General features: G+C 34.2%; 3 protein-coding genes and 1 non-coding gene across 5 annotated transcripts; 1 reads left to right on the forward strand and 3 right to left on the reverse strand.

Annotated features, from left to right (window-relative positions):
- Positions 1-195: 195 nt before the first annotated feature.
- Positions 196-1,635, reverse strand: LOC123013221 (uracil phosphoribosyltransferase homolog). Its single transcript, XM_044411632.1, has 5 exons — positions 1,339-1,635; positions 1,109-1,285; positions 749-1,061; positions 543-698; positions 196-495 (listed from the first exon to the last, which is right to left on the reverse strand). Exons 2-5 carry the CDS (start codon positions 1,225-1,227, stop codon positions 421-423), a joined length of 663 nt encoding a protein of 220 aa, XP_044267567.1. The 5' UTR covers positions 1,228-1,285; positions 1,339-1,635; the 3' UTR covers positions 196-420.
- On the forward strand, positions 1,246-2,762 carry LOC123013220 (SET domain-containing protein 4). Its single transcript, XM_044411631.1, has one exon. The coding sequence runs from the start codon at positions 1,452-1,454 to the stop codon at positions 2,697-2,699; it is 1,248 nt and encodes a 415-aa protein (XP_044267566.1). The 5' UTR covers positions 1,246-1,451; the 3' UTR covers positions 2,700-2,762.
- LOC123013219 (radial spoke head protein 3 homolog B) lies at positions 2,681-12,676 on the reverse strand. 2 transcript variants are annotated; one of them, XM_044411628.1, is made up of 8 exons: positions 11,687-12,676; positions 7,654-7,741; positions 7,457-7,507; positions 5,323-5,622; positions 4,593-4,959; positions 4,457-4,543; positions 3,113-3,299; positions 2,681-2,815 (listed from the first exon to the last, which is right to left on the reverse strand). In XM_044411628.1, exons 1-7 carry the CDS (start codon positions 12,391-12,393, stop codon positions 3,115-3,117), a joined length of 1,785 nt encoding a protein of 594 aa, XP_044267563.1. In that variant the 5' UTR covers positions 12,394-12,676; the 3' UTR covers positions 2,681-2,815; positions 3,113-3,114. The 2 variants fall into 2 exon arrangements, with proteins under 2 accessions (XP_044267563.1, XP_044267564.1); XM_044411629.1 differs by lacking the exon at positions 7,457-7,507 and having other exon boundaries at positions 11,687-12,675.
- On the reverse strand, positions 8,125-8,206 carry Trnas-aga. The gene has a single exon. It is a non-coding gene; the product is annotated as a tRNA-Ser (tRNA).
- Positions 12,677-13,048: the final 372 nt, after the last annotated feature.

Here is a 13,048-nt window from a genome sequence, read left to right on the forward strand (position 1 = left end):
CTCCTAAAGGAATTTATCTTGAAACTACGTCAAATTTGCAATGCGGTAATTTACGACCCTGCCTGCTTGCGGTTAGAAGGGTCGGCACCCACAGCAGGGGATGGTTTATTGAGGCGTCATTTTCACTTTGTTCGACTGTACCTAATGCTTTATCTAGTAGCTTTTTTAGGTAGGGCAATTAAACACAGCTTAATTTTTGTATTGTTTTATTAACAGAAAACTGCAAGATACAAGAAACAAATAAATTACACAAACTAGCTTAAACCACAGAAATGAGACTAAAAAATTGAAAAATAAAAGCGTTAGTCTTAAACTATTCTACTATTCTCATATAACTCAAACATAAATAATGTGCAAATTGGTTAATCTAACAAAAAATAAATGCTAACAGTATAAATCACAATTTTGAAATTATTTAGTTTAATCAGTACCAAAATACTTTTGTCCAAAATGATTCGGCGCCACTGGATGGACCTCCGAAGTCAGCATTTTCAACTGAAACCAAATCATTAACACAGTTCGTAAGTAACAATTCCACCCACTTTTGGAAACGATTCCAGGACAGTTTGCACAGCGGCGGGTGTGCAAAATAAATTACTTAAAATAATATTTTCTTCTTTAACTTTATGTTCCTTTAAAACTGTGACGGCCTTGCTGACGGTATTGCCAGTTGACATGATTGGATACATCAGTAAAACCTGTAGAAAGACTGATAAAAATCGTAAATTTAACTCGAGTAGAAAATTACATGTCTTTGGGCTATGTCCTCTGGAAACCTCGCATAGACCACTTTAGCCTCATGGGTGTCAGCGTCAGACTCAACCAAAATTTTTCCTATCCGAATACTGCGACAACAGTCTCTCAGCCCCTGCTCCATAGCTTCCCCAGAACGTACAATGGACACCCCGCAATTCCCCGACTTGTATTTCAAGCCGTCATAAATCGAATTTGTTGGAGTTTTCACTTTACAGTCGGTGAAAGGCAACTGATTTAAACTTTCCTCAATCACTAAACGGATAAGTCTATCAGCAGAAAACTTAAAATCGCTCCTTGAAGTCTCCCTGAAGCGTCATAATGTAATGACTTGGAAATTTTCAATGAAACCAACCTGTCTCGCAAAATCGTTTGAAGCTCTTTAATTTGATTGTTACAATGCAAGATTTTTAAATTCTTGTAATGATTTACATAATCGGCACCATCAATTATATCCAATTCGGCATTTCCCATGTTTTTTTTTGTAAAAAAGTGAGGTTAGAAATGAATGACAGTTATCGTGCTGAAATCACTTCAATTTAATGTTAATAACCGGTGAAATGAACGCAAAAGGTATTCTTTTACCTGTGTTAGCGTTAATAACTGTGTGATGACTAATTACAAGTTTTAAATACCACAAATGTGTGCAGTGACTTGAAAGTGAGGTTATTTCGGAACGTCACCAGTGGCGGGGTGTCATGGGCCGTACTGGGCGCAAACGCGCCAAATATTTACACCAGCGTCCCCAACCCTTAGATCACCAAGAAAACGCAATTAACTTGAGAAAATTCATGACACGCAACGGTTTTCACGACCCAATTAGCTTAAAACTGCGCAATTTTCCCGACACTGGTCGAGGGGTAGCAACCCCTCGAAGTCTCAAAGCAAGCGATGTTTTAATCACAGTGCCGTACGAACTAATGATAACTTACACCACCCTCAAAAAGTCGAATTTCTTGCACTTGTTTGCCCCCCAGAGTAGACTATCAATCCTCGACTTATTGGCCGCATTTCTGGTGGTTGAAAGGGGCAAAGAAACCTCATTTTGGAAGGACTATATAAAATCCTTGCCCCCGCAACCTCCCTGGATTCCCGCACTCTTGTCACAGGATCGTGTTGAATTACTTCCGGTTGATTTGAGATTAGCCGCGAAGAAATCACGAAGACTCCTCGAGGAAAGCTGGTCGAGGGTAAGAAAATCAATAAGGGAGGCAAGTTGCGTGATTGACTTGCATTCGTTTATTTGGGGGTACGTTCTGGTCAATACTAGGGCTGTTTACGTCAACCCTCGAATTGTTCGCAAATTATGCGATTGCCAGAGTGATATTCTATCAGATGAGCCCTGTATGGCCTTGTGCCCCTTTCTGGATATGTTTAACCACAGCCATGAGGCTAAAACTGAAGCCAAGTTGATTAATGAAAACGGGAAACTTGTCTACCAGCTAACTACTTTAGGCAAGACGAAGAAACACGAACAAGTCTTTATTTCATACGGGGACCATGATAATATCAAGCTTTTGGTGGAGTATGGGTTTTTTATACCGGGAAACTCGAACGATTCCATTCCGATTCAATCCGAAGAAGTTTTTCAGGTTCTGGGGCTGAATTTGGACGATTTTCAGTATAAATTTATTCGTAGTCATGAATTAGACAAATCTTTGTGTATAAGTGAAGCAGGGGTGTCATTTAATTTGAAAGCATTTCTTTTTGTTGCTTTTGGTACTACTGACTTGAAACATTTGACTTCTGTTATTTATAATGATGATTACCCTAAGAAATTTCTAGAACATTATTTGGTCCAATTGTGCCTAAGGTTATTACAGTTTCATTTAAAGGAATTAGAGAAAATTTTGCAAAATTCTGGCTTAGATCCTCACATTATTGATTTTTTGGAGTATCGGAAATTGTTGATACAAAAACTCTGTGATTTAGTAAATAAACAATAGATTTATTGATTTCCAACATGTACAATAATATTTATACAATAAAAATAAAACAAGTGTATAATCGTGCATCTAATAAATTGAAAAATTGCGACTCTTCACCCTCCCGTTCCATAATCCTGAAACAAAAATAATTTCGTCCATTTACATAACAAAACCACTAGAAACAAGCCGATCAGAAGAATTTAATATAATCAACCCCTCGACAATCATCGGGGCATGTTTTCAATCAGATCAAGGGTGGTTGTGCGGATCACCGCGTGACTGAAACGGGTGTGCATCAGTGGGGCGATTGGTCGCGCTACCACAGGTGTCCACTGGGGCGCATTTTTCCATTGAAAAAATCGTCACGGTTTGCGAAAATACGATAATTTGTTTTGAATAAGGTTTATTAAGTTATGACGAATGAATCATACCATTAGTCCTCCTTGGGTTGTTCTTCGGCGATCTTCTTCGATATTTCTTCTTGCAGTTTCAGGTGGTCGGCGAGAATGATATCTTCATGGGTGGGTCCCTCTTCCTCTTCGCTCGGAGGAGATCGGGGGGTTTGGTTTAAGGCTTTGTAGATTTCGGCTCGGTTTTCGAGGATTTCTCGAACGATGTCTAAAAGGGTTCGTTATGTTATTAATTATTAAGGCTCGAATTATATGCACAAAAAATTCCTAAATTATGCGCATATACATGTATGCACGTATTTTCACAAAAATATGCAGAAGATATTAAGAAATATGCTCCAATATATGCCAAATAGGCATCGATATGCAAAACTTATAACAATTGGGATAAATTTTTGTCCTCGAGTAGATACACTAAACTTTGTATTTTCGGCATCTTGCTGCACAAAAGAGAATAAATAAATTGGTTTTGTCTCAGATAAGCCTTTTTAATAACCTAGTAATTAAGCTTTTCTAAAAAATCTGTACTTTTCAGATCACATCACTTTAAACAATTTTGATAAAATTCATTTGCAGGCAACTACTTAAATAAATAAATAAATAAATACTTATACGTATATACTTTATACCAGGTGAATAGAAAGTATAGAACCAAATGTTTTTTGCTTAAAGTATTTATTAAAAAAAAACTAATTGATAAATTATAAAGTACTATAATAATAATGTTTTATCAAAAATAGAATTTTTCGAAATTTTTATTTGTGTTTAAGTTCTACAAAAATATTAATTTTTTTAATGGCAACCTACGAAAAAAAAACTTTTTTCTCATGAAGGTCATGATCTAAGATATTACAACTATCTACTTTATATTAAATTAAAAAAATATATATAAATTGCAATTTTGACAACAAAAGTCGAATAAGTCTAGAACAAAACTAAATTTTGTTCTTAAAATAAGATATTTTTTTTAAATTACTTTAATTTATATTAATTATTATTTTTTGGAAACAAATGATTAAAAAAAACCGCTTGGTCCGATACTTCATATCCATCCTGTATAAAACGAATTTAAAAATGAAACACTCAGCAGGATACTAATTTTTTGAGTCTGGCTTACGAATTACCGATTGTTTTCTCTTTAAAAAAATTTGTAATAGGATCATTTTTCTTAGACTGTCCAATTTTTAACTTGAATTGAAATTTTTATTCAGAAATTTGTGATTTGAAGAAAATATGCATTTTTTATTTGGCTTATTTTAATCAAAAAACATTAGATATGCATAATTTTGCTGATATACCTCTTAATAACAAATATGCTTTTTACATATAAACCGAGCCTTATTAATTACTGATTAGTTTGGTTACCTGTGAGGACGTCTCGACTGCTAACTATATCCTTCAGTTCGTGCGTGACTTCTTTCATCAACCAAGGCATGAAAGACTCGTCGATATCTGAAATTCGATTCATTACTCAGTAAAAGTTGACTGAAATGTTTTTCACCTTGTTTAATACTATCCATGAGGAACCCTTCGTTTTCTAATCCTTCTAAAACCGACGGAAGCAAATCTGAAATGTAACCCTGCATCAACACCGACGCTGCTATCCTCTCTTCCATTTCCTTTTGCAACCGATATCCGTCTTCGTACTCCGCAATTCTCCGGTCTTTTTCCTTCGCCAGTCTCCTCTCCCTCTCTTCCAATCTTTGGGCTTCCGCAGTCTCCGCAGATCTTATCTCCAGGAACCTCCTCTGTTGCTCCCTCAACGCTGCCAACTCCTCCTCCTCCAAAACCTCAATCAACGCTTGTTCCACCGTCTTCCCAACCAAAACTTCCAAAATCGGTTGCACCTCCATATCGAAATCGAACAACTGAAACCACCAAACTAGCTATTTCAAGAAAATACTAGCTTGGGTAAGAGTTTTCTTCTAAAATAAATCAATTTGCGATATTTCAATTCAATTTTTCTCGATTTTAATGCTGAATTAATTCGAAATTAATGTATTTTGTAAAAATAATTTCTTCAATCCGAATTTTAGGCTGAAATAAAGCAATTTGTGATATTCTCAAGCGGCTTTGGCTTTATCTTAAGCCGGAAATTAACCTGAATCAAAATAGAACAACACAATAATGTTTTAAATAATACTTTTCTTCCAAAATAAAGCAACTTCAGCTATTTTTAATTCAATTTTTCTAGATTTTAATATACCAAACTGGGAAAAACACCGACTCACATCTCCTGGATAAATCTGCGTTTCCGCATCGATTCCCACTTTAGCAGGGACATAGTACGGCGAAAGGGGTCTTTCGAGGAACAGTTCGGTTTGTGTGCAGATGTCCGACGTGGGTGGATTGTTGAAGATCTCCTCGAGGTAGATCTCGGTTTGGACGGGTTCGTGTTTTCTTCCCGGGACGGGAGGCGGCGATCCTAGTCGCAATTGGGTGGCGCGAACTTGTTGGTTTTTGGCTTTTCTTCGAGCAAGGGCACGTCTTCGGGCCTCGGCCGCGCGAGCTGCAGCCGACTCGCCGTCACCCTGGGTGAAAATTTGAAAAATTGGTGGAAAATAGACGAGTATCGAGCGGAATTGTGGGAATTTTCCTAAAGCTGTGGAGGCGGAGTGATGGGCTATTTACAGCAGTTAGAATATCGAACAATTACTGGCATGTCGTCAAAAATTTAGAGAAATAATGAGGGAGGACGTGGTGATTTCTTCTTGAAAACAAAGTATAAAATGAGCAATTTGTCTTTTTCTGTTGAGGATTCAAGTGAAATTTATTTTGTCACCGGGAAGGAATGCTTTAGCGACTAAATTGAACAGTTGTCGATGACACTGATCAGGGCCGCGCTGGGTACCACCGACGCCTATTTAATTTAAATTTAAACGTGAAAATTAACAAATTTAATCACTTAACCAGCCGACGATAAACAAAACAGTACATAACAAAATATCTACGTAGGTACAACAATACTCGTATTTGCAAAAAAAAAACTAAGAGTACAAACAAGTATAATGGCAAGATTTTAATGATTTTATATTTGCAAAATACAAGGTGAATATAAAGTATGGAACCAAGCGGTTTTATTTTTAATCATTTGCCTCCATAAAATAATAATTAATATAAATTAAAGTAATATAAAAAATGTGATCGTAATTTCAGAACGAAATTTTGTTTTGTTTTTGAGTTATGCGATTTTTTTTTGTCAAAATTGCAATTTATGTGAAAAAAATTTTTCGAAAAAATTAAAAATAAAGCAGATAGTTGTAATCCTTAGAGTATAGCTTTTATGAGAAAAATGATTTTATAGTGGGTTGCCATTTAAAAAAATTATTTTTTTTGTAGAACTCAAAAATAAAAGGAAATTTCGAAAAATTTTATTCTTGTTAAATCATCACATTTTTATAGTACTTTAGCACTCATCAATTAGTTTTTTCAAAAAATAAATAGTTTAAGCAAAAAACGTTTGGTTCCGTACTTTTTATTCACCTGGTATCTTTGTAAATATACACCAGTATTTGAAGTGGGGTGGTTATATTACTTGTAGCAATTACCTCTAATTCATCCACTAAATCTACCTCCCTAATGTTTTTTTTTATCCCGTCAGTTTTTAGTTTTATTAGTAAATCTGTGCAATATTTTATTCGGGTGTTTTTATCATAATAATTGAAATCCTGTTAAAAGTGTCATTGAACATTTCATTTAATGACACAATCGCGGTATCTGAAAAATAAAAATTGACTTTAAAGTTTTTTTCGGCATCTGAAATTGGTTCATCACCATGTTTATAAACAAAAATTCTCTTTTTTTTGACCTCTTTCTAATGGTGGAAGCTTCTGGTAAGCTTGGCTCAGTCTCTAAATCTGTAGCTATTTTTTTGCAGTTACGAGTACTTCGTTAAATTCTCTCTCTGACCTTTTTGTTTCTAAATATTTATTAATATTTTCCAAAAACTCTACGCATGTAAGTAGTAATGCTAATAATACGTGTATAGCAATATATTGCTAACAACATTAATTTTGGCTAAGATATGGTGCCAAATGACTGTCGAAACAGTAAATGTAAATGGACAAGAAAATCATTCTTATATAGATTTTTACTGTATGAATCAATTTCTCTAAAAAATTTACCAACTCTCTACAAATGTTGCGAAAAAAATCAAATTTATTCGCGGATGCGAACTATAGCTTTACAGCTTTGAAACCATTGTTGATGTATTTTGTAATTACCAAAATATTAGACAAAATCTTTGTGCCGCCCCCTTGGTGCGGTGCACCTCTGGCACCAGGGTTGGCGCGGCCCTGACACTGATTGAGGACAAAAGCAAAATAATCGCCACTTTATAAATAGTGACTTTATCTCAGTACGTACCTTATCCTGCGACAGGAGTCTAGCGTTTGCAAAATTCGGATTCCATTTTGGCTGCGTTGCAATGATTACATTTTAAAATGTCCGATTATTCAAGGCAAATTTCTAACTAGCCAAAAAGGTCAACAAGACCAAAAAATTTTGGAAAAAAATCACCGAATTCCCTTATCAGAAAAACGTAAAATTAGAATGATACTCACCATGTGTCCGGATAATGTAGGAGCGAAATTACTACCCCTACAAATCCTCCTGTCAAACATGAGATTCGAATAGGGCAAAGGCACATCTCTGAAACAACCAAAACAAATAAATAAACCATTAGTTTTGTAAATGTTTAATCGAGATGTAAAAGTCGGTCAAAGTCAAGGGCGGTTCTAGTAAAACCAAAACAGAACGTTTAAAGCCAAACACGCGATGAGATTCCTTCCTCTTCGATATTCTGATGATGATTGACTTCTTAGGTTTTTAATGAGATTGCCTTGAACTATCTGTTAATCTGCATGAGTAACTGATAGGCAATCGATTCAAATTACTGATTGTCCGGATTTTCCGGTCATAATTTCGCCTAAAATAGCAACAGCATGATTGATTTTGATTAAAGATGGGAGATTAGCTATAATGGTATTAACGAGGTGGAGCCTGTTATTATAAAACGAAAAAAAAAGGTAAGTCGCAGTCAGTAGGATTCGAACCTACGCTCCCAGAGGGAATCTGATTTCTAGTCAGACGCCTTAACCGCTCGGCCATGACTGCTCATAAGTATCTCTTTTCATTGACGTGAATGCAAGTTTGAGCACCACTTTAAAATTAAAACATGTTTTACCACGTTTTGTATTATGTTGACTTTGTTTTGTTCTTTTACACAAAAAGACAGCTCAGAAAAATCATTAGAGTTTATTGAGTTTTAGACTAAGGCTAGCATTATTATTTCATAAGAAAAGTTATTAACTATAAGTAGCTTGTAACTATAAATATACCAGCATATTGACTATCAAGTCTAATGAACTTTCACTTGGGGAGATTCTAATTTTTCAGTTCATTTCGTAATATATTGGCTTACACACTTGTCTAGAATTACGGAATGAAATTTTTGTCTAAACTTAAAAAAAAAAGTTAATGAGTAAGTATAAAATGTAAGATTTCTGTGCTTATACGGGAGTGTCCCAAAAATATTCAAACTTTATATATTTATTGTAACAAAATATACATTAATTTGAAGCCTAAAAATATTTGGTTCTTTGTTTCAAAGCGACAGAGTGTTTTTAAAATTCAATTGTTGTTACACCGTTTCTTAAATAAAGAGAATTTTTTGTTTACTTCGTTTTACTTCTGTAGATCACAAAAAAATAATTAGAAGTAAGATTCAGTAATTCGAATTAATATTTTGGTTTATGGGGATATATTTACACATGCTAATATAATATCTATACACAGTATTGCCAAATTTCCTGTTTTTTGAAAATTAAATTAAAGTTTTTTTTTAACTAGTACTTACTCAACTACAAGTTTCAGTACTTTAAAGAAATTAAATACAGAGCCTTCACAAAATATGGGTTTGGGTTACGTGGCTAGTGATCAATTATGTTTTCTCTCTGAGACAAAAGTAAAATAACAAAAAAAAATTATAAAAGTTTATATAGTGCCTAAAAATAATAAGTAATTTAAAATAATGATATTGCTTGTACCAATATAAGCCAGCAACATTCGTAATATAATTTCAAACAAAATACAGTAGAACCCCTCTATAACGAGAACTCAAGGAGCCAACGTATTTGCTCGTTATAACCGATTTTCGTTATAAACAGTTATAGATAATAATAGTATATTATAATACTAGTTTATAAGCAAGCCTTTATAACACGCACGACGGGTTTAGGAGCACGACGCGTCAGCGGAGGGCTTTTAACGTCGTAAGTGTTTTAAAAGCGCTTATAAACGAGTGTTATACGCTATTTTACGATCTTTTATGAGCATTGAAAAAATGTGAATTTACACAATAAAATGATCAAAGGTTGTTTGTGAATCGTGAATCGTTTTCGTACGTTGTTAAGCACATTTTTTACGTTGTAATTGGTCCAGACATTTCACTATTTCTTGTTACCTAGACAACTTTAAAATTTCAGCGTGCTATAAAGGCCAAATTACGCATGCTGCAGCGTGTTTTAATTTAGGATTATGATGCAGGTATAATAAAAAAGTTTTTAAACATGTACTATGCAATTTATTTTATTAAATACGAATATTAAAGAAGTTTAAAAAAGTCTGTAATTTTTGTTTGTTTTTCGTAATGATGCATTTTTATCTTATCAATTGCACTTTCCAATTGTACAAGACTATTGTAAAAAACATCGTGGTTAAGCGGAAGCATCCTATAACAAAAAATTTCATCTCTAGAGAAACCCCAATTTTTTCTACAAATTATTCTGAATTTTCTTTTAACTTGGCCCCACTTATGAGCACATTGAATTCGTAATTCACTTTGAACCATTTAAAAACGGTTTTATCTAATTTAGCATTTTTAGCAGTATATACTTCTTCATCTTTGACGAAAATTCACCAGTTGAACTCGTAATCTTGTCTCTGTTCTTTAAAATTGTTGCAAATGTAAAATTGGCTAAATTTTTTTCTTTGCAGATTACAGCTTGTTTTTTACCACTTTCAAACTCTGTTATTATTGATATTTTTTCTTTGATAGAAAACGTTTTTCTTTTCGAGGACGACATATTGATACAGAAAGACGAAGTATTGTCTGCTTGAAAAGTTATTCAAGAGTGAGAAAGTGAGAAAAATAAGACCATTAGTGCGCAAAAACAACATTTCCAAAATAATTCTGGTACACAATACGTAATGGAGGGGATTTTTATTTCTTCTAGGAACTCGCGTTATAACCGATCTGTTTCCGAAATTTCTCAAAATTTCTCGCTATTACCGATCTTGGACAAAATAAAAGTTTTGTTATATCCACCTCAATTCAAAAAATACTCGCTATAAAAGGAGAATTTTACATAGAGTAGTATACAAAACGGCAAGGGGCCTGACGATTTACTCGTTACAGCTAATTTTTTCCACTGTATATTGAAAAAAAATTGTATAAATCGTGAGATTACATTACCACACTTTATAAAGTCAAATGTGTTTTTATCATGTTAAGCACATTTTGGCATGACTGTACCGCATATTTTTTAATCATGACACGAACAATTCTTTAATAAATTATTTTAAAATAACTTGAAAACAATATTTTCTGTTTGAAATGCTAATCAAATAAACTTAAGTGGCAATTTAATTAAAGAAGCTTCCAATTATCACGACTTATTAATTCCACTCACGTGAAAATCCTCATTTTATTAAATTACTTTGCAGCTTTCGTGTATGTAATTTAGTATTAAAATTTTTAAACCAAAGATAAGAAAAATATGAAAAACATTTTTCGAGTACAGTGAACTAATCGATATTTTGTCATAAAATAATCATAACCCAGATCTACGTTTACCTTGAATGAAACTTTAAAACTTTACGTCAGTCTGCAAAAACCATTATTATGTACATTGAAGGGAAAACTATACATACAATCTGATCATTTATTATTCATGAGAAGTTGTAAAAGAAAATACGGCATAACACCACTAGTGGCCTAGTGCCATTTCCTGTTCTCAAACAGACACATTTTACATTATTTAGCGGAAATCGGGTCAGCTCGGATTTTATTTCAAATGAGGATTTGTCTTAGAAACGTTTCGTGAATATATAAAGAGAAACTTTGGTAGAACAAAATACAGGGGTCAATAGTCGGCCAACACGAAATCGGATTTAAGAATTTTACAGCTTTGTAACAGTGTGCAATTTTGAATAAATAGATTTCTCAGAAATGTAATTTCAGTAAAATTTTGCATACCAGACGGCGTTTCATTTTAATTTACACGAAACAAACACTGTGAGTAATTATTCTCCGAATTTAAGTTAAAATCCTGAGAAAAATTGTTAAAACATGGTGGAGGCGCCGGGTAAATAAAAACTAAAATTTTGAAAATTATTTTCTAATAATTCTTAACTTTGATTTGTCTACTTGATAGTAAAGTTTTTAAAATTTAATCTTTCAAATTACTTCTTTTTACAAACAAGTTCTCAAAATGATAATTCTTTAACAATTTCAGTGAAGCTTAATTATTTGATAAAACTTGGAAGCCATTGTTTGTATTTTGATAGAAATCACAATTATCCTTCGAAACTTACAAAGCTCTTTTGTTGACATTACTGTTAACATCTAAATCGGTTTGAATCCCCGCCACGCTCGCCACCACGCATGCCGCCGCCTTCGCCGCCGCTTCGCACTTCGCCTTGTGAACATTCTTCGCCGGCGCTCTATTCAACACCCTCGGCTCGCTCGCATACGCATACAACTTCTTCGTTTCCTTCTGCTTCGATTCCTCCACTTTAATCCCAATCAGAGTCGCTATTTCCGGCGGCGGTTCCAAAAACAGTCCCTTTTTCACAGTCGTAACAAACGGCTTCCTGCCATTATCATTCTTACTCTTCGACTCTTTCTGGAGCTTCCGCAATTTAGCATCGAGCGTTTTGGTGAATTTGGTATCGACTTGTTCTTGCGGTTTGGTTTTGGTAGCGCTCGTCAAGTTCCCGTGGGAATTACTGAAATTCTTCTTGAGGTTGTAGTTGTTTTTGTCTTGAGTGGTATTAATATGGCCATTGGATCTGGTGAAAGATTTTTGTTTGTTTTCTTCTAAATTTGTGTCAATGCGTCGAGTTGGGTAGACAATCCCGTTTGGTTTCTGTTTTTGATTTTCGCGTCCGAAGGGTTTTAGGATTGCTTCGCCGATGATGGTTATTGGGAGGTTGTCCTGGTTGAGGACCTTGAAGGCCACATCATCGTCGACTTCGTCCGAAGAAATCGAAACTACTGGAGGCATCGCTAACTCGGTCATCGGTTACAATTTCAATAATAAAACATTTCGACAGTCTCTTTTTCAGCCTTCCAATTCCAAAAAACCTATTTATTGCTCTAATAATTCGATTCAATAGCCTATGATTAATTAATTATGACTAAAAATAAACTTTCTATCCTCTATTCTTCGATTCTAGCTAATCCAAAAATAATTTTCTTTAATATCGATATTGGGTTTTCACGTTTTGTGTTGAAAAGCTCACTTTTAACTATCACATTATTCGGTGTGTCGAATCGGCGTCGCGACGCCGGTATATGTTGCGATTGACCGGTCTTTCACAACTGACCGTTGTCCATTCGAAGGCGGTTTGAAGAGGTGGCGGCGCATGGCTAGTGGGGGCGGCTTACTGAAGACACCAACACTCTTATAACTATGGTCGATATTGATTACCGTACCACAAATTAGCAAAACAATATCAGTTGTTAATAAAATTATCAAAATTCACAATTCATTTCCATTCCAAATATGGAACTAACCGTTTTTTGTAATCATTTGCTTGTAAAAAATAATACTCCTAAGTTAATTCGCGATTAACCCGTAAATCCATTTAATTGCAATTAACTTAATTAGCCTTTTAATAATAACAATAATAAATGATAATAATATAATATAATATAATAATAATAATAATAAC

This window comes from Tribolium madens, unplaced genomic scaffold (genome assembly GCF_015345945.1).
Source record: "Tribolium madens isolate multiple individuals breed KSU strain unplaced genomic scaffold, Tmad_KSU_1.1 Scaffold_96;HRSCAF=242;Tcas5.2_LG5, whole genome shotgun sequence".
Lineage (NCBI taxonomy): Eukaryota > Metazoa > Arthropoda > Insecta > Coleoptera > Tenebrionidae > Tribolium > Tribolium madens.

Bases quoted from the DNA above. Each gene is read 5' to 3' on its own strand.
- LOC123013221 (XM_044411632.1), bottom strand. From the start codon at position 1,227: ATGGGAAATGCCGAATTGGATATAATTGATGGTGCCGATTATGTAAAT. The intron at 1,062-1,108 runs GTTGGTTTCATT...ATGACGCTTCAG, and splicing joins CAAACGATTTTGCGAGACAG to GGAGACTTCAAGGAGCGATT. The intron at 699-748 runs GTAATTTTCTAC...GTCTTTCTACAG, and splicing joins AGGACATAGCCCAAAGACAT to GTTTTACTGATGTATCCAAT.
- LOC123013219 (XM_044411628.1), bottom strand. From the start codon at position 12,393: ATGACCGAGTTAGCGATGCCTCCAGTAGTTTCGATTTCTTCGGACGAA. The intron at 7,742-11,686 runs GTAAGTTTCGAA...TGGTTGTTTCAG, and splicing joins AATGTCAACAAAAGAGCTTT to AGATGTGCCTTTGCCCTATT. The intron at 5,623-7,456 runs GTACGTACTGAG...ATTTTCACCCAG, and splicing joins GACTCCTGTCGCAGGATAAG to GGTGACGGCGAGTCGGCTGC.
- LOC123013220 (XM_044411631.1), top strand. From the start codon at position 1,452: ATGGGCCGTACTGGGCGCAAACGCGCCAAATATTTACACCAGCGTCCC.